This window comes from Sebastes fasciatus, chromosome 18, assembly GCF_043250625.1.
Source record: "Sebastes fasciatus isolate fSebFas1 chromosome 18, fSebFas1.pri, whole genome shotgun sequence".
In the NCBI taxonomy this organism is placed as follows: Eukaryota; Metazoa; Chordata; class Actinopteri; order Perciformes; family Sebastidae; genus Sebastes; species Sebastes fasciatus.
The window spans coordinates 24,622,350-24,642,544 of record NC_133812.1 but is presented as its reverse complement, the minus strand read 5'-3'; the positions used below and the strand labels follow the sequence as shown (position 1 = coordinate 24,642,544).

Below are 20,195 nucleotides of genomic sequence, written 5' to 3'. Positions count from 1 at the left end.
AGTTTGCTCACGAGGAGTGGGCCAAAATACCTGTCGACAGGTGCAGAAGTCTCATTGAGAGTTACAGAAATCACTTGATTGCAGTGATTGCCTCAAAAGGTTGTACAACTAAATATTAAGTTAAGGGTACCATCATTTTTTGTCCAGGCCAGTTTTATTAGTTTGTTTTTTAAAATGATTCTGTTTAACCACAATTCAAAAACAATGTCTCATTTTCATTAGTTAATTTTCAGTGAATTTTTATTTATTATTACTTTTGTCCGTTTCAAGTTATTTCAGTGACCATTGTGGGTTTTTCTTTCTTTAACGGAAGGGTACCAACAATTTTGCCTACGTGTGTATATACTTGATATTTTTTGGCAGCACCTCCTTGTGCTGCTGCAACTAACAAATTAAAAACATATAATATATATATATATATTATGTTTTTAATTTTTTTATTATTACTTTTTTTTATTTACTTTTCAGATTAAGCGTTTACACTTAAAAAATGTAAGGCTTTTTGTCTTGTGACTTCTTACACGGAATCTGTGTTGAGTTTCAGATTTCCATGAGTTGTTTAATTTAGATAACTGTTCAAATTGTTCAATATTTCACAAGAAAAAGCAAAAACTAAACAAAGAAATCAGAGAAAAGTAAAAAAAAAAAAATGTATACAAATTTGTGTATCAGAACTTTTTTTTGTAACATTATCTTGTATTGGTCAGGAACCAAGCTAACTTAACAATATAGCACCATCTTACCCATTGTTAAAAAAAAAAAAAAAAAGTAATAATAAAAAAATAAAAACATATATAATATATATATAAATATATATAATATATATTTATATTTATATATTTGATATATATACATAATCAATAATAATAATAATAAATAACAACATAATTAGTGTAAATGTACATGTACTTGTACTTAATAATACAACCTAATAATAAAAAAATTAAAAAAATTAAATGTATAAAATATAAATATATATATATATATAAATATAAATATATATATATATATATATATATTAATATTTTAATATTTATATAAATATATAAATTGATATATTTGTGTATATAAACATTTGATATATTTTTTATTTATTTTTTTATTATAAAGTTTTATCATTAAGTACAAGTGCATGTTTACACTAATTATGTTCCAGCCAATCAATTGCAAGTGATGCTCAGACCTGCCTACGTCACTGACTGATGACACGCCCACCAGGCTTTTGTCTTTTCACACATTTCCGCAAAGTTTCCAATCTGCTGCTGCTGCTTCCTCTCATTGAACCGGGACTTCTTTAAGTGTTAGGACGTAGAAAACTTTATTATAACAATGAGTGATATTAAACCAAACGACTCAGCTCAAGCTGAAGACGAGAACGACTGGGCTGCTACCAAAGCTTTCTTTGAAAACCTCAAAACAAACAAACCCAGACCTGTGAGTATTCTGCTGAAAGGTTTTATGAGCTTGTGTGCTAGCTGCACAGACTTTCTTGCATGTTTATTTTCTCTCCATCCACTTCCAGCCCAAACCCCAGTATGCTGTCACCGTGGCCGTGTCCTCTCGGACCCTCTTCAACATGGTGGCAGAGAGGAAGATCTATGAGGAGGATGGACTAGAGAAGTACGTGGCTTATCAGGTGGAGCACGAAAACGAGCCTCTGATGCCCGGAGCTTCTTTCCCCTTCGTCAAGGTAGGTACAGTAGGGCCTGTTTGAACCATGCATTGAACTACCTGCATGTCTGTCTCTGTCTGCAGGGCGTGGTACCTGAAGAGCCTGTTGCTTCACCAATAAATGCCAGATTGGTCTCTGATAACACACTGCAGGAGTCAGAGCTTAACCTCTCCTTGATCCACAACTAGAATCCAGTTTTAGTGCTCACAGACTCACACCTCAAGCCACACCTCAGTCAGGTATTTGGATTTTGGCACAGATCCAGTCATTAAACTGTGAAAGTGAAAAAATGTCTATGAAAGACACAATTTATCTCCTAATTTTCATATTTCTTAAATGTCTGTTTATTAATTCTTTAAAGGTCCCATATTGTAAAAAAGTGAGATTTTCATGTATTTGATATTATAAAGCAGGTTTAAGTGCTCTATAAATACTGTTAAACTATCAAAACGATCAATATACGGAGAAATACACACAGCCCGTATTCAGAAATTGTGCGTTTGAAACAAGCCGTTAGGATTTATGTCCATTTGTGATGTCACAAATATACAATATATAGATTATTACACGGTTTTAAACACAAAAATTCTAAATGTGTCCCAGTTTATTTCCTGTTGCAGTGTATGTGAATGATATCAGCTGACAGGAAGTAAACATGGACCCAAACTGTTGCCTAGCAACGCAATTCCGTTGAAATGCACTAAAACTTACTTATTACACGGCTTTGTTGAATACTTGATTCTGATTGGTTAATCACGGCGTTCTACAGTCTGTTATTTCTTTATAGCGGACTGTTGCTATGTATAACGGACCGTTGCTATGTATAACGAACCGTTGCTATGGGCGCAGTTCTGATGTCGGACTCTGGCGGACCGTTTTTGTGTCAAATTGTTGATTTCTTAAGTAAGTAGCTGTGTAATAAACGGGATAATGTACAGCTAGCGGGTCATTGTTGTGAAATAAACCACAACAGGGCTATGCAGCACCCCTGATGCAAATTTCACAACAATGTTGTACATTATCCCTTACTTAAAGACAAAGTAATCCAGACTTCCCCCTGCTGATTATTATGTACAGTGCCAGGAGACAAAATACGGGAAATCCTTATCAAACAATCTTTGCTTTCAAAACTGATTTGCTCTTCTTGAAATGCAGTCGCACAGGTCATGAAGTCACACCATTCTTCAGCTAGAAAATCAACATTTTTAGGATTTTTTTTTAAAGGATGAAGGAGTCATTGATCACTTTATATCTAACATCCAGGCAGGTTTACATTCGGTAACAGGTCTGTGTCCTTTTGTTACTGAGTAATTAGATAACAGCCGACGAATACAAGATTATTTTACAGTGACAGGGTGCAATCACTCTTCTCTGGATGTTCCTCTATTATTCCAATTTGCTGAACACTTTCAAGAGTGGTCTGATGAACACCAGGCCTGCACAATCACAGGCTATGACTGGACATCAATCCACCTTTATAGACCTTTTCATTGCCAGTCTGTTGCAAGGGAAACAGCTTTGGTCCAACTACTGCATTAACATACATTGCAACAGGAAATACAACATTTAGAATGTTTATGCTGATAAAATGTTGGCCTATATATACTGTAGATATATATATACTGTATATATACTGAAAGAAAGCTGTGGTCTAATGTTGTAATGTTTGTGTTGTAACCTCACTCTTGACGCAACATCCTTTTCTTTTGATGTAATAAAAGCGATCCGTCCTCTCACACAGGCGCTGATGACTGTTAACGCTCGACTGAGGGAGCTCTACCCGGACAGCGAGGAGCTGTTTGACATCGTCTTAATGACTAACAACCATGCCCAAGTGGGAGTGCGCCTCATAAACAGCATTAATCACTACGGTACGCTGCGTCTTAATCCAGACATTGTTGATTGGTTAGCACGGCGGCGGCGGCTGCGGCTCGCCTGCTGCAGCAACAAGCATAATCAGTCTAGTAATTACACACTAGAAGTGAAGAGGAGCTGTTATAATGTAATTAAAATGGGACTTCTTTCTTTGCACACCTCCAACTTGCTTTTCTACTTTCAGATTTGACCATAGAGAGATTCTGTATGACCGGAGGGAAAAGTCCCATAGACTACCTGAAGGCCTACATGACCAACCTGTACCTCTCCAAGGACTCAGAGAAAGTCACAGAGGCCATAGAGGAAGGTGAGTGATGCTGCTGCTGGATTATATAACCCTCATTTCTATCACACACACACATACACACACACACACACACACACACACACACACACTTGCATGTTGACTCATTCACGCTGTTGAGGGAAACCTCGACCCCTCGCTGTGCAGCAAGACGGAGCTGGTTGGAGACAGCCTGTGATTTATGGCTCCCTGTCGTCCAAATGCACACAAAACAAACAAAATATGAAACACTGGCTTTCAGATGTAAAGCTGGAATTAAGAAAAGTTTGATAATCGATTAAACTCGCTTATCAAGCAAGGTTTCTAATCATTTGCAGTTTCTAAATGTGAGGATTTGCTGCTTTTATCTGTTTTGTATCACTGTGAATTGAATATCTGTGGGGTTTTTGACTATTGGTCGGTCAAAACAAAAACTTTTGGCTCTGAGAAATTGTGACGGGAAGGCATATGATGTATTCTATGTAAGGGATAATACATATAGTACAGCGAGCCGGTCATTGTTGTGAAATAAACCCCATTGTACATTTGAATCTCTTCATTGAAAGACAGAGTAATCAAACCTAACATGGAAGTTAAAACAATGTAAATAAAACAGGAAGTTGAAAATGCCTGCAGCTGTGAGGTATCAAATTTTCTCCATGAAACATAGCGATGGAAGCATATGTTTAACCCTTTCCCTCCCCTCCTTCAGGCATCGCTGCAGCCACAGTGTTTTGCGCAGAGAAGGAGACCGACTTGAGCGACACTGAGCTGAGAGTGGCATTTGATGGCGACGCCGTCCTCTTCTCTGACGAGTCGGAGATCATCGTAAAGCAACACGGCCTGGACACTTTCTTTGAGCACGAGAAGGAGTTTGAGAACAAACCTCTCGCTCAGGTAACTGATGGTTGTTTCTGTGTACTTAAACATCTCTGTGTGCAGACTGTTTATACAGAATATACCATATACAAAAATAGCCTTATATTGATCTTCATGTTTATAAGGAAGTTGTTATCCAATGCTGGTCCTTCCTCTCTAATCACAGCTATGATCAAGCAATCAGGTCCTAACCTTAATTACCATGGTTACCAAACAGTTAAGATAGGATATACAAGTTAAGTTTCTGTAATGCGGCCCCTGCTCTGCTGGCATCGGGCGTCATTTTTGTCCTTGTGCGCCCTTGTGTGTTTGTGGGCATTTCGTTTTTCTCTACTTATCTGTCCCTGTGTTCCTTTTTTCAAACCATGTTAAATTAACTTTGTCTCTTTCAGGGTCCCTTAAAGTGTTTCCTGGAGGCTCTGGGGAAGCTCCAGAGAAAATTCTACGCCAAGAACCAGCGCATAAACTGTCCCATCCGAACCTTCCTGGTGACGGCCCGCAGCGCCGCCAGCTCCGGGGCTCGCGTCCTGAAGACTCTCCGCAGCTGGGGCCTGGAGATCGATGAGGCGCTCTTCCTGGCCGGCGCTCCCAAAGGGCCGCTGCTGCAGAAAATAAAGCCGCACATCTACTTCGACGACCAGATGTTCCACATCGAGGGGGCCAAAGAAATGGGAACCGTATCTGCTCACGTCCCCTACGGGATCGGACAGAAGTACCACAAGGGGAAACTCATCGAGCAGCCCGGGAAAAAGTAACAACCTTAAACTGGTTAAAATGTGAAACATCCACTATGTTGTCCCCTGCATAGGAAGAGATTTCTCATGAATGCAATATTTTATTTTGGAGCAAAATGATCTGTTAAAAGAATAACAGTAAATTTAGAAGATTTAAGTAAATAATTGGTAATGCCGTCTACAAAACGTCCTACTTTTTGGGGTTTTATAAAATATTTCTACGGTTTCCATTAGGATGGGGTATTATTGATGAGTGGGGGAAACAAGAGTTACACTAGGTGCCACACACCGTTTCACTTAATAATGTTCTGGAAGAGAAACACCTGGTTCATTAACCTATCGGGGCCTTTTAACCGTACTATCTATGCACCTGTTTACCTTTTGAGAGGGCTTTTTTTTCTCATTTGCATTTGGGTTTATGTCATTTTCTTTACACTTTTATACATCACCTGTTTATTTTATTTATCTTAGATAGGGAACAGGAATCGCGGAGCATTCTGGAGAGCTTTGCCATTTTTGGAGGGAAGCGTACAGAGCTGCGGTAGCTGTTCGATTTGTCCCGTTTACAAACGGGTGTGTATATGACATTAAGATCTACAAGCCAAATGCCAACTACACAACCATCCGGACAAAGATAAGTTAATGTTATGCTAACTGAATACTAACAAAACGTCGGCTAATACTGCATATTTAATCTACCGGTATCTTGCAAAATGCAACCCGTAATGTTAGCCAGCCTTTGTGTCTGACTTTGTGCTGTATATAATACAATTTGGCTTTTGAATCTTATTCACTGTGCAGTGTTTTGTGTTATCTTTTGACACTGTGCAGTAAACAGCCAGCGGATGGAGCTCTTATGGTACGTGTCCACAACCTCCGTCCTTTCCACGCTTCCCATTCATTGTCTATGTCAGCAGCCGTGCAATGCATTCTGGTAGCATGGTGCGCGCGATTCGAGAGACGGGGCGTCTCGTTGGCCGCTCCTCATTTGCATAAAGTTGAGGTCTAGGCTACTTTATGCAAAACACGTGCGACCTCTGGAAATTTTAAACTAAGCTTTGTCGCCCCAAAATAAAGACAGATTTACCAACTGCATGGCTTATTTTGAAATGTTTTCAGAAACACATTTCGGTGAACTATTTTCATGATATAAGAGAAGAAAGTTTCCTAAAGGAGCCGCCATGTTGGTTCCGGTTTGAAAGCTGGGAGCAGCAGCCCACGAGGGAAAGCGTTCGTCCAATCAGGTGCCGAGTGTCTAGTGGCAGCCCATCAAGCGTCCAATGCTGGGAAGCGAGGCGTTCCCTCGCGATAAAAAACGCCCCTGTGGACACGTACATCACCCTTTATCCTCCAAAAATGTCCGACTTGCTGTCGGTGACTTCACATTCCCATTCCCTATCAGTCCTTGGCATGTTGACCAGAGTGGGAGAATGTATCTGCTGTAGTAGCTGTTTTTTTTGCATTGGCTCTTTTAGAGACTTGAAATTCACCAGCCAGGTAAAAATGGGCAATTCCAACTCAATATTCCCAATTTTTTTGCGGTCTGTTATAAATTTAGCACATTTAATAGGACATATTAAAATCAGCTATTAGTTTTAAAGGGACATTTATAAGGATTGAATGTCTGTGGCTTATAGGAAACACTGATGTTATTTTACTTTGTTAGTCTTTGTTGTTGATGCGCACTAATGTCATAAAACTTTTTATATTTTTCCACAAACTTTTATACTCATGACTTGCTTATGCTTTTACACTGTATCCGGATATCAGGCAGCACACTGTAACCACACCTTTCTGTCTCGTTATAGTGTTTTTACATAGGACTAAATACCTGTACTGCGTATGTTTGCAGATTGCATTTTATGTATTCCATAATACAAAATTATGTTTAAGTTACACTTGTTTGTAAATATTCATATCATATCCGGTAACACTTTCACAATGCCAGATCATGTGATGTTTTGCATTGATTGTACTCATGTTCACAATAACATGTTTGCACCATTTTTCACTTTTCTATACTCTGATTTATATCTAATATCTTTAAGTGTTGAGTGCAAAGGAATAAAGGAGCGTGGAGGAACCACAGTGGCTGTCAGTGGTGGAAAGTAATTGAGTACATTTACTCACAGTTTTGAGGTGCTTCTACTTTGCTTGAGTATTTCCATTTTACGCTACTTAATACTTCTAATATGCTATATTTCAGAGGGAAATATGGTACTGTTTAAGCGCTACATTAAACCTGCAGTGGGTAGAGATGGAGCAAATATGATTTAAAAAAGTTATTTTTATAAAACGGTCATTATATCCTGACATTAGTGCACGATACAGATAAACTAAGAAAAATCACGTGCCTCTGTGTCCTGGCATCTGCAAGATTTCACAGACCGGAGGAAAACAACCAATCAGAGCCGAGCTGGAGCCTTGTTGTCTATATATAATAATATATATCAGTCACAGGAGACACTTTACTTTTCATATGTTATGCATTTGGCTGATAATGCTTCTCTACTTTTTCATTTTGAATGCGGGTCTTTTACTTTTACAATGTTGTATTGATACTTTTACTTAAGTAAAGGATCTGGGTACCACTGTTCTTTGTACATCTCTGCAGTAGATGGTGCTGTTTAGCTGTAATTGTCCCCCTGCTCCATCGCCCTACAGCATCGTGATTGGCAAGGGGTCACTTCCCTGTGAAAGTAAACCAGCTGAGGTCAAAGTTCAGCAGCTTGTCTTGGTGCAGATCTGTCCTGTCATTGCTCTTCAGTGTCTGTCCAACCTCAGCTGATGGAGATCAACTCTCATCTTACATGTACGTGATGAAAGAAGCCACAAGAGGGAGCTCCTGTTTAACTAGATTGGGGTTTTAAAGAGTGGAGCAACCACCAAAGAAACCACACTTTTACATTTTCTATATTAATAATATCTGAGGTTTATCTTTCTAGGACTAAAATTAATTATATAAGGTAGCCTATATAGGCTTTAGCAGAAATAGAATATTTTTTATGAAGGAGTATTAAGTAGGCTATGTTAAGTAAGTAGGGTTTTTTAACAGACTGTCAGATCCTTTACTTGAGTAGTAAGAATACCATGCTGTACTACATTAGCCTACAAGTAACAAATCTTGCATTGAAAATGTTACTTAGAAGAGTACTCCACATATTTAATATTGCACTCTTAGGCTATAACATTGTCAGACTCACGATAAACAGTTTTTAAAAAATATAAAAATCTAGAACACAACCAGATTCCTCTTTCCTGACAAAACTTAGTGCCTACAATACCCACGATGCAACTCAACCGACAACAGGGTTGTGTCTAGAAGGTTACCCGCAATATTAATAATATAAATAATATTAACCATATTAACCATATAAATATTATTAATAATATTAATATATTAAATATAATGTTAATATATTATTATAATATCATATTAACTTAATATTAATATTAATCAAATTAATAATATCATTATAAATAATAAATAATTATTATATTAATTGCGAGATTTCATCTGAGATCTGCAATAACTTGCAAAAACTCTCGTGAGACTCGAGATAAATGCCTATCCTAACCTTACCCATCTTGCTAGAGTTTTCCCAGCTTGCGGGTTCTCTTCTAAACACTACCCTCCAACAGTTGGAGTAGTGGCTAGAGCAGGGGTCAGCAACCTTTACCATAAAAAGAGCCATTTTAGGCAAAAAAAAAGAAGAGAAAATTTGTCTGGAGCCGCAAAACATTTGAGCATTGTGATGAAGGTAACAGTTTATAGTCTAAGTATATAGTATAGAAGTCTAATGCAGTGATAGCCAAAGTGCAAATGTACTACGGAGTATTAGGGCTACATTGAGGGAAATAAAATCTGAGATTATGAGAATAAAGTCGTAATTTAACGAGAAAAAAGTCATAATTTCCGAGAATAAAGTCATAACTTTACAATAAAAAAAGTTGTTATTTACAAGAATAAAGTCATAACTTTACAAGAAAAAAGTCGGAATTTAACAAGAAAAAAAGTTGTAATTTATGACAATAAAGTCATAACAAAGAAAAAAAGAAAATAACATGTAAAATTACTATTTTATAATACTACGACTTTTTTTCTCATAAATGTATGACTTTATTTTCATAATATTATGACTTTATTTCGAAATCTCAGATTTATTTTGTTTTCCTCAATGTGGCCCTAATGCTCCGTCGTACCATAGACCTACAACGATGATAAATAAAAATGAAAATGTAAACAAAGAAACAGTTATAGATTTCCATTTTTATAAATCCACAGGGAGCCACTGGAGACGAGCTAAAGAGCTGCAGGTTGCGTAGAGACCAGTCGGCTAGAAGGGAGCCCTTAAACTTGGGAAAGTCTCGTGAGATTGTTAAAGTTATGCATTGATCTCGATAGGTCGTCGGGCAGAGAGTATCGCGAGAGTTTAAACACGTTTTGGTCAGTTGGCTCTGGCTCTCATCTCGGGTGTTTAGGTGTGTTATGCTAGCAGCTAGCTAATGTAGCCGGGAGCAGCTAGCCTCAAGCAGAGATGAGGAGCTACAGAAGTATGGTAAGGTCACTTTTTTAACTCCAACACTATATTTGTTTGTTTTTCAAACTTGTAGTCTTCAAACCCAACAGAATATGACTCAACTGACATCATTTGAAGCAATTAATTATGAAGTCTGGCGCAGCTAACGTTAGCTAGCTAGTGGCTACATACAGTAGCTAACGTTACTCCCCAAGTCCCCCCTTTTAAAATGTAAAGTTTTATCAGCAAAATGTACTTAAAGCATCAAAAGTACTATATTTCCCACTAAAATGTGCTGGAGATACTTTATGTCCATTTTATACTTCTACTCCTCTACACTACATTTCAGAGGGAAATACTGTACTTTACACTCAGCCACTATACCTTTTTGATTTTACATTCAAGAATGAGCTTATAAAATACATTTAAAGGGACTGTTTGTAACTTTTTAAGCTATAAATGTACCTGGTCGGGACACATGACCGCGCGCGCTCGCTCGCTTATGCGCGCGCCTGCTTGTGGCCGGAGTCTCTGCTCCACTGCCTGCTTGCCTTCACTCACACACCGCACCGCACGTGTTCTCGCTGACTCGCTCCACCTCTAGACGTGAACTAGCGCATAAGAGTTAGTTTAGCTCTGAGAATATAGTGAATGTACAGGGACGTTTGTGCAGAAATAAATGCTGCAGCTCCTCCAGACCAACAGAGGTTTTCCGTGTCTTGTGCCCCGGCACCTACCAGCTTTTCCTGCTTCAGCATCGGTGTCAGACCCTCCGGAGTGAGACATCGATGCTTCAGCCTCAAAGCCAACACTAGGATCAGCAGTGATTCATGGAGAGACCTTCGTCTAGTCAGCTAACATTACTGCCAAGCAGGTGAAATATAGAGTGATATCGTGGTTATAGCTGACGTGTGTTGCCTCACTGTTTTGACCGATGCGCGTTCATGTCTATTTAGAGCGAGCAAGTGCGAGCCCAACGCTGACTTTCGTTGACTTAACGGCCACAGGTGTCGCTATTAACAAGCATTTCTGAAAGTTACAAATAGTCCCTTTAATCTGAAAAGTAAATAAAAAAAGTAATAATTAAAAAATAAAAAACATATATAATATATATATATATATTATATATTTAGATGTATATATTTGATATATATATATTAGATTTTTTTTATTATTAAGTTTTATTATTAAGTACAAGTACATGAACATTTACACTAATTATGTCTGTTACTCGTAAATTCGTGAGCCTGGTTTGATAGCTCAGGGCTGACGCCCTTTTCTATCAATAGGAGATCGTTGGAGGGAGAGAGAGGAGATAGAAGAAGTTGGTGGCCCGGCCAGATGAGGATTTTTTTTTTTTTTTTTTTTTTTCTTCCTTTCTTCCTTTTCCTCATAACAAAATAAAATAAAATGAAGTATGGATAAAACAAAATGGATAGAAAAATAAATTAAAGAGAGACAAATAAATTTAGAAATAAAGAAAAATAAACAAATAAATAAACAAACAAAGAAAAAAACTTTAAATAAGCCAACATAACTGGGCAAGATCAATATCATGTGACTCTGTGTGTGCGCTTGAGAGGCTGTCAGTCAGGGTGCAAATCAAATTAAGGCAAGATTAAAAAGAATAAGATAAAATAAAGTAAAATAAATATAAATAGGTAGATAGATAGAAGTAAAACAATGATGGCTAAAAGGATGATGTTTAATATGATGATGGATAAAAAGATGATGTTTTAAAAGAGAATGATAGACGAGAAAGGATGATGTGGTTGTATGTGGGCGTGGTGGGCCTGGTGGGGGTGGAGCCCACCAGGCTTTTTTCTTTTAACACATTTCCGCAAAATTTCAAATCTGCTGCTGCTCCTTCAGCTGTTAGGACGTAGAAAACTTTATAACAATGAGTGATATCAAACCAAACGATTCAGCTCCAGCTGAAGAGGAGAAAGACTCGGCTGCAGCCAAAGCTTTCCCTGACAACCTCAAAACAAACAAACCCAGACCTGTAAGGATTGCTGAAAAGTTTTATGAGCTTGTGCACATACTTATTTGCATACTTCTTGCATGTTTGTTTTCATCCACTTCCAGCCCAAACCCCAGTATGCTGTCACCGTAGCCGTTTCGTCTCGGACCCTGTTCAACCAGCTGGCAGAGAGGAAGATCTACGAGGAAGAGGGAGTAGAGAAGTACGTGGCTTATCATGTGGAGCACGAAAACGAGCCTCTGATGCCCGGAGCTTCTTTCCCCTTCGTCAAGGTAGGAAGGCCTGTTTGAACCATGCATTGAACCATTTGCATGCCTGTCTCTGTCGGCAGGGCGTGGTGCCTGAAGAGCCTGTTGCTTCACCTGCTCTATGCCAGTTAATGACGGGTGTCCACACCAGGAAAAACTTGCTTGGCAAAAAACTCCTCCATTCTTGATCCACATCTGGAGTCCAGTTTTAGTGCTCACAGACACACAGCTGTAATGTTACACCCATAGGGCCACACCTCAGTCAGGTATTTGGATTTTGGCACAGATCCAGTCATAAAACTGAAAGTGAAAATGTCTATGAAAAACACAATTTCTCTCCTAATTTTCATATTTCTTAAATGTCTGTTTGTTAATTATTTAAATAGAATAGATATCATCCACCTCTGATATGATGGAGGTTCCTCATTGGCTTTTTAAAGGTCTCATATTGTGCTCATTTTCAGGTTCATACTTGTATTTTGTGTTTCTACTACAACATGTTTATACGCTGCAATGTTTAAAAAAACAAAAACTGTTTCCTCATACTTTCTGCCTGAATATACCTGTATTCACCCTCTGTCTGAAACGTTTCAGCGCATTTCAACGGAATTGCAATGGAATTGCATTGCTAGGCAACAGTTTGGGTCCATGTTTACTTCCTGTCAGCTGATGTTATTCACATACACTGCAACAGGAAATAAACTGGAACACATTTAGAATGTTTACGTTTAAAATTGTGTCAAGGGTCTAAATATTGTATATTTGTGACATCACAAATGGACAGAAATCTTAACGGCTTGTTTCAAACGCTCAATGTCTGAATACGGGCTGTGTGTATTTCTACGTTTATTGAGCGTTTTGATAGTTTAACAGTATTTATATAGCACTTAAACCTGCTTTATAATATAAAAGACATGAAAATCTCACTTTTTACAATATGGGACCTTTAGGTAAGGGATAATGTACAGCGAGCCGGTCGTTGTTGTGAAATAAACCCTGACTTGAAGCGGTTTATTTCACAACAATGTCCCGCTAGCTGTACATTATCCCGCTTATTACACAGCTACTTACTTAAGAAATCAATAATTTGACACAAAAATGGTCCGCCAGAGTCATCATCATCAGAACTTCACCCATAGCCACGGTCTATTATACATAGCAACAGATTACAGATTATTGATTTCTTTAGTAAGTAGCCGTGTAATAAGCGGGATAATGTAGAGCTAGTGGGTCGTTGTTGTGAAATAAACCCCTTCAGGTTGGGGTTTATTTAACATTAATGACTGGCTCCCTTTACATTATCCCTAACTTATTACACAGCTTTGTTGAATACTCAATTCTGATTGGTCAATCACGGTGTTCTACGGTCTGTTATTTCTTTATTTTAAGCTTTAAGCTGTGGTGTAATGTTGTAATGTTTGGGTTGTAACCTCACTCTTGACGCAACATCCTTTTCTTTTGATGTAATAAAAGCGATCCGTCCTCTCACACAGGCGTTGATGACTGTCAACACTCGACTGAGGGAGCTCTACCCGGACAGCAAGGAGCTGTTTGACATCGTCTTAATGACTAACAACCATGCCCAAGTGGGAGTGCGCCTCATAAACAGCATTAATCACTACGGTACGCTGCATCTTAAACCAGACATTGTTGATTGGTTAGCACGGAGACAGCGGCTCGCCCGCTCCAGCAACAAGCATAATCAGTCTAGTAATTACACACTAGAAGTGAAGAGGAGCTGTTATAATGTAATTAAAATGGGACTTCTTTCTTTTCACATCTCCAACTTGCTTTTCTACTTTCAGATTTGACCATAGACAGATTCTGTATGACCGGAGCGCAAAGTCCCATAGACTACCTGAAGGCCTACATGACCAACCTGTACCTCTCCAAGGACTCAGAGAAAGTCACAGAGGCCATAAAGGAAGGTGAGTGATGCTGCTGCTGGATTATATAACCCTCATTTCTATCACACACACACACATACACACACACACACACACACACACCGTGTTTTCATACACAATTTACTTTCAGCAGCCTCGAGACGTATTTGTACTTCGCTCATATTTACACACTTGCATGTTGACTCATTCACGCTGTTGAGGGAAGCCTCAACCCCTCGCTGTGCAGCAAGACGGAGCTGGTTGGAGACAGCCTGTGATTTATGGCTCCCTGTCGTCCAAATGCACACAAAACAAACAAAATATGAAACACTGGCTTTCAGATGTAAAGCTGGAATTAAGAAAAGTTTGATAATCGATTAAAGTCGCTTATCAAGCAAGGTTTCTAATCATTTGCCGTTTCTAAATGGGAGAATGCCTTTATCTGTTTTGTATCACTGTGAATTGAATATCTGTGGGTTTTTGACTATTGGTCGGTCAAAAGAAAAACTTTTGGCTTTGAGAAATTGTGACGGGAAGGCGTATGATGTATTCTTTTTTTTTTTTTAAGTTATTTTTTGGGGGCATTTTTTAGCATTTTATTGACAGGACAGTGGATAGAGTCTTGGAAAGGGGGGAGAGAGAGAGATGACATGCGTAGAGGGCCACAGGCCGGATTCGAACCCGGGCCACCGTGGCTAGGACTGAGCTTTTGCCATATATGGGTGCCCGCTCTACCAACTGAGCTAACCAGGCGCCCATATGATGTATTCTACGTAAGGCATAATGTACAGCGAGCCGGTCATTGTTGTGAAATAAACCCGACAGGACGATACGGCGATGGACCCCGATGCGAAGGGGTTTATTTCACAACAAAGACCCGCTATCTGTACATTATCCCGCTTATTACACTGCTACTTACTTAAGAAATCAATAATTTGATACAAAAACGGTCCTCCAGAGTCCGACATCAGAACGACCATAGCAAATGTCTGTTATAAAGAAATAACAGACCGTAGCACGCCGTCATTGACCATTCAGAATCGAGTATTCAATAAAGCCGTGTAATAATTTCACATAATACATCTTTAAAATTAAATTTCGCATTTGTCCTTGCTTATTAGCAACTTGTGCTGTCATGATATCAGATTTTCACTACACGATTATTGTGGCAATAACTATATTATTGCGATATGTATTGAAAATTAAAAAATAATAATAATGTTTATTTTGTTTATTGTGTGTTTTGTCTCTTATTAATTATTTTCTTAATAATTAATTACACTCATAATACGAATGGACGTGGAGAGAGAGTAACTATAACTGTATATATAAAATGATGCTGGAGGTGCCGGATTATTTACACAATCTTATTGAATCTTATTCACTGTGCAGTAAACAGATAGTGGATGGAACTCTTATGGTACGTGTCCACAGCCTCCGTCCTTTCCACGCTTCCCATTCATTGTCTATGTCAGCAGCCATGCAATGCATTCTGGTAGCGTGGCGACATGATTCGAGAAACGGGGCGTCACATTGGCCGCTACTCATTTGCATAAAGTTGAGGTCCTGGCTACTTTATGCAAAACAAAAGCTGGGAGCAGCAGCTTACGAGGGAAAGCTTTCGTCTTATCAGATGCCGAATGCCTAGTGTCTAGTGGCAGCCGATCAAGCGTCCAATGCTGGGAAGCGAGGCGATCCCTCGCGATAAAAAAACGCCCCTGTGGACACGTACATCACCCTTTATCCTCCAAAAATGTCCGACTTGCTGTCGGTGGCGTCACATTCCCATTCCCTATCGTTCCTTGGCAAGTGCTCCACAGACAGATTCAGGAAATCCTTTGTCCCCCGAGCCATCAAACTGTACAACACCTCTCTAGGGAGGTGCCGGATTATTTACACAATATATTATCATATGTGCATTACTAACATGATATCAATATATTTTCTTTAAATATCACGGTTATCATCAACACCGGTACATCGTGACACCCCTATGAGCAACCGCATAGATAAATAATACATCAGTATTGTGCAGACTCAAACTTTCTCTCTTGATTCTCAAACAAAGCGGTGTTTGTCTTTTGGGTGGGAAACAAGTCATATTTCAGAACTTTCCTTTAATGTCTGTGGTAGCTGAGAGACCTGAACTGTGTAGATTTATATAACATTTGAATCTCTTCATTGAAAGACAGTAATCAAACCTAACGTGGAAGTTAAAACAATGTAAATAAAACAGGAAGTTGAAAATGCCTGCAGCTGTGAGGTATCAAATTTTCTCCATGAAACATAGCGATGGAAGCATATTTAACCCTTTCCCTCCCCTCCTTCAGGCATCGCGGCAGCCACAGTGTTTTGCTCAGAGAAGGAGACCGACTTGAGCGACACTGAGCTGAGAGTGGCGTTTGATGGCGACGGCGTCCTCTTCTCAGACGAGTCGGAGATCATCTTTAAGAAACACGGCCTGGACACTTTCTTGGAGCACGAGAAGAAGTGTGAGAACGAAGCTCTCCCTCCGGTAACTGATGGTTGTTTCTGTGTACTTAAACATCTCTGTGTGCAGACTGTTTATACAGAATATACCATATACAAAAATAGCCTTATATTGATCTTCATGTTTATAAGGAAGTTGTTATCCAATGCTGGTCCTTCCTCTCTAATCACAGCTATGATCAAGCAATCAGGTCCTAACCTTAATTACCATGGTTACCAAACAGTTAAGATAGGATATACAAGTTAAGTTTCTGTAATGCGGCCCCTGCTCTGCTGGCATCGGGCATCATTTTTGTCCTTGTGCGCCTTTGTGTGTTTGTGTGTGTGCATTTAGTTCCTCCTTTCTCTACTTATCTGTCCCTATGTTCCTTATTTCAAACCATTTTAAATTAACTTGACTCTTTGTCTCTTTCAGGGTCCCTTAAAGTGTTTCCTGGAGGCTCTGGGGAAGCTCCAGAGAAAATTCTACACCAAGAACCAGCGCATAAACTGTCCCATCCGAACCTTCCTGGTGACGGCCCGCGACGCACCCACCTCCGGGGCTCGCGTCCTGAAGACTCTCCGCAGCTGGGGCCTGGAGATCGACGAGGCGTTCTTCCTGGCCGGCTATCCCAAAGGGCCGCTGCTGCAGAAAATAAAGCCGCACATCTACTTCGACGACCAGATGTTCCACATCGAGGGGGCCAAAGAAATGGGAACCGTATCTGGTCACGTCCCCTACGGGATCGGACAGAAGCACCACAAGGGGAAACTCATCGAGCAGCCCGAGAAAAAGTAACAACCTTAAACTGGTTAAAATGTGAAACATCCACTACGTTGTCCCCTGCATAGGAAGAGATTTCTCATGAATGCAATATTTTATTTTGGAGCAAAATGATCGGTTAAAAGAATAACAGTAAATTTAGAGGATTTAAGTAAATAATTGGTAATGCCGTCTACAAAACGTCCTACTTTTTGGGGTTATATAAAATATTTCTACGGTTTCCATTAGGATGGGGTATTATTGATGAGTGGGGGAAGCAAGAGTTACACTAGGTGCCACACACCGTTTCACTTAATAATGTTCTGGAAGAGAAACACCTGGTTCATTAACCTATCGGGGCCTTTTAACCGTACTATCTATGCACCTGTTTACCTTTTGAGAGGGCTTTTTTTTCTCATTTGCATTTGGGTTTATGTCATTTTCTTTACACTTTTATACATCACCTGTTTATTTTATTTATCTTAGATAGGGAACAGGAATCGCGGAGCATTCTGGAGAGCTTTGCCATTTTTGGAGGGAAGCGTACAGAGCTGCGGTAGCTGTTCGATTTGTCCCGTTTACAAACGGGTGTGTATATGACATTAAGATCTACAAGCCAAATGCCAACTACACAACCATCCGGACAAAGATAAGTTAATGTTATGCTAACTGAATACTAACAAAACGTCGGCTAATACTGCATATTTAATCTACCGGTATCTTGCAAAATGCAACCCGTAATGTTAGCCAGCCTTTGTGTCTAACTTTGTGCTGTATATAATACAATTCGGCTTTTGAATCTTATTCACTGTGCAGTGTTTTGTGTTATCTTTTGACACTGTGCAGTAAACAGCCAGCGGATGGAGCTCTTATGGTACGTGTCCACAGCCTCCGTCCTTTCCACGCTTCCCATTCATTGTCTATGTCAGCAGCCGTGCAATGCATTCTGGTAGCATGGTGCGCGCAATTCGAGAGACGGGGCGTCTCGTTGGCCGCTCCTCATTTGCATAAAGTTGAGGTCTAGGCTACTTTATGCAAAACACGTGCGACCTCTGGAAATTTTAAACTAAGCTTTGTCGCTCCAAAATAAAGACAGATTTACCAACTGCATGGCTTATTTTGAAATGTTTTCAGAAACACATTTCGGTGAACTATTTTCATGATATAAGAGAAGAAAGTTTCCTAAAGGAGCCGCCATGTTGGTTCCGGTTTGAAAGCTGGGAGCAGCAGCCCACGAGGGAAAGCGTTCGTCCAATCAGGTGCCGAGTGTCTAGTGGCAGCCCATCAAGCGTCCAATGCTGGGAAGCGAGGCGTTCCCTCGCGATAAAAAACGCCCCTGTGGACACGTACATCACCCTTTATCCTCCAAAAATGTCCGACTTGCTGTCGGTGTTGTCACATTCCCATTCCCTATCAGTCCTTGGCATGTTGACCAGAGTGGGAGAATGTATCTGCTGTAGTAGCTGTTTTTTTTGCATTGGCTCTTTTAGAGACTTGAAATTCACCAGCCAGGTAAAAATGGGCAATTCCAACTCAATATTCCCAACATTTTGTGGTCTGTTATAAATTTAACACATTTAATAGGACATATTAAAATCAGCTATTAGTTTTAAAGGGACATTTATAAGGATTGAATGTCTGTGGCTTATAGGAAACACTGATGCTGTTTTACTTTGTTACTGTCTTTGTTGTTGATGCGCACAAATGTCATAAAACTTTTTATATTTTTCCACAAACTTTTATACTCATGACTTGTTTATGCTTTTACACTGTATCCGGATATCAGGCAGCACACTGTAACCACGCGTTTCTGTCTCGTTATAGTGTTTTTACATAGGACTAAATACCTGTACTGCGTATGTTTGCAGATTGCATTTTATGTATTCCATAATACAAAATTATGTTTAAGTTACACTTGTTTGTAAATATTCATATCATATCCGGTAACACTTTCACAATGCCAGATCATGTGATGTTTTGCATTGATTGTACTCATGTTCACAATAACATGTTTGCACCATTTTTCACTTTTCTATACTCTGATTTATATCTAATATCTTTAAGTGTTGAGTGCAAAGGAATAAAGGAGCGTGGAGGAACCACAGTGGCTGTCAGTGGTGGAAAGTAATTGAGTAAATTTACTCACAGTTTTGAGGTGCTTCTACTTTGCTTGAGTATTTCCATTTTACGCTACTTAATACTTCTAATATGCTATATTTCAGAGGGAAATATGGTACTGTTTAAGCGCTACATTAAACCTGCAGTGGGTAGAGATGGAGCAAATATGATTTAAAAAAGTTATTTTTATAAAACGGTCATTATATCCTGACATTAGTGCACGATACAGATAAACTGAAAAAAATCACGTGCCTCTGTGTCCTGGCATCTGCAAGATTTCACAGACCGGAGGAAAACAACCAATCAGAGCCGAGCTGGAGCCTTGTTGTCTATATATAATAATATATATCAGTCACAGGAGACACTTTACTTTTCATATGTTATGCATTTGGCTGATAATGCTTCTCTACTTTTTCATTTTGAATGCGGGTCTTTTACTTTTACAATGTTGTATTGATACTTTTACTTAAGTAAAGGATCTGGGTACCACTGTTCTTTGTACATCTCTGCAGTAGATGGTGCTGTTTAGCTGTAATTGTCCCCCTGCTCCATCGCCCCACAGCATCGTGTTTGGCAAGGGGTCACTTCCCTTTCAAAGTAAACCAGCTGAGGTCAAAGTTCAGCAGCTTGTCTTGGGGCAGATCTGTCCTGTCATTGCTCTTCAGTGCCTGTCCAACCTCAGCTGATGGAGATCAACTCTCATCTTACATGTACGTGATGAAAGAAGCCACAAGAGGGAGCTCCTGTTTAACTAGATTGGGGTT

General features: G+C 39.3%; 2 protein-coding genes across 2 annotated transcripts; both read left to right on the top strand.

Annotated features, from left to right (window-relative positions):
* Window positions 1–1,210: 1,210 nt before the first annotated feature.
* On the top strand, window positions 1,211–7,531 carry LOC141755747 (cytosolic 5'-nucleotidase 1A-like). The gene is made up of 6 exons (XM_074614907.1): window positions 1,211–1,434; window positions 1,523–1,690; window positions 3,414–3,543; window positions 3,732–3,854; window positions 4,543–4,727; window positions 5,102–7,531. The coding sequence occupies exons 1-6, from the start codon at window positions 1,330–1,332 to the stop codon at window positions 5,462–5,464; spliced, it is 1,074 nt and encodes a 357-aa protein (XP_074471008.1). The 5' UTR covers window positions 1,211–1,329; the 3' UTR covers window positions 5,465–7,531.
* Window positions 7,532–11,798: 4,267 nt separating this feature from the next.
* LOC141755749 (cytosolic 5'-nucleotidase 1A-like) lies at window positions 11,799–19,417 on the top strand. Its single transcript, XM_074614909.1, has 6 exons — window positions 11,799–11,968; window positions 12,052–12,219; window positions 13,689–13,818; window positions 14,001–14,123; window positions 16,412–16,596; window positions 16,987–19,417. The coding sequence occupies exons 1-6, from the start codon at window positions 11,864–11,866 to the stop codon at window positions 17,347–17,349; spliced, it is 1,074 nt and encodes a 357-aa protein (XP_074471010.1). The 5' UTR covers window positions 11,799–11,863; the 3' UTR covers window positions 17,350–19,417.
* Window positions 19,418–20,195: the final 778 nt, after the last annotated feature.

What these genes read in the sequence shown, in the direction of transcription:
- LOC141755747 (XM_074614907.1), top strand. Translation starts at nt 1,330, where the DNA reads ATGAGTGATATTAAACCAAACGACTCAGCTCAAGCTGAAGACGAGAAC. An exon ending in AAACAAACAAACCCAGACCT is followed by an intron (nt 1,435 to 1,522) that starts GTGAGTATTCTG and finishes ATCCACTTCCAG; the next exon opens with CCCAAACCCCAGTATGCTGT. An exon ending in CACAGAGGCCATAGAGGAAG is followed by an intron (nt 3,855 to 4,542) that starts GTGAGTGATGCT and finishes CCCCTCCTTCAG; the next exon opens with GCATCGCTGCAGCCACAGTG.
- LOC141755749 (XM_074614909.1), top strand. Translation starts at nt 11,864, where the DNA reads ATGAGTGATATCAAACCAAACGATTCAGCTCCAGCTGAAGAGGAGAAA. An exon ending in AAACAAACAAACCCAGACCT is followed by an intron (nt 11,969 to 12,051) that starts GTAAGGATTGCT and finishes ATCCACTTCCAG; the next exon opens with CCCAAACCCCAGTATGCTGT. An exon ending in AAACAGCATTAATCACTACG is followed by an intron (nt 13,819 to 14,000) that starts GTACGCTGCATC and finishes TTCTACTTTCAG; the next exon opens with ATTTGACCATAGACAGATTC.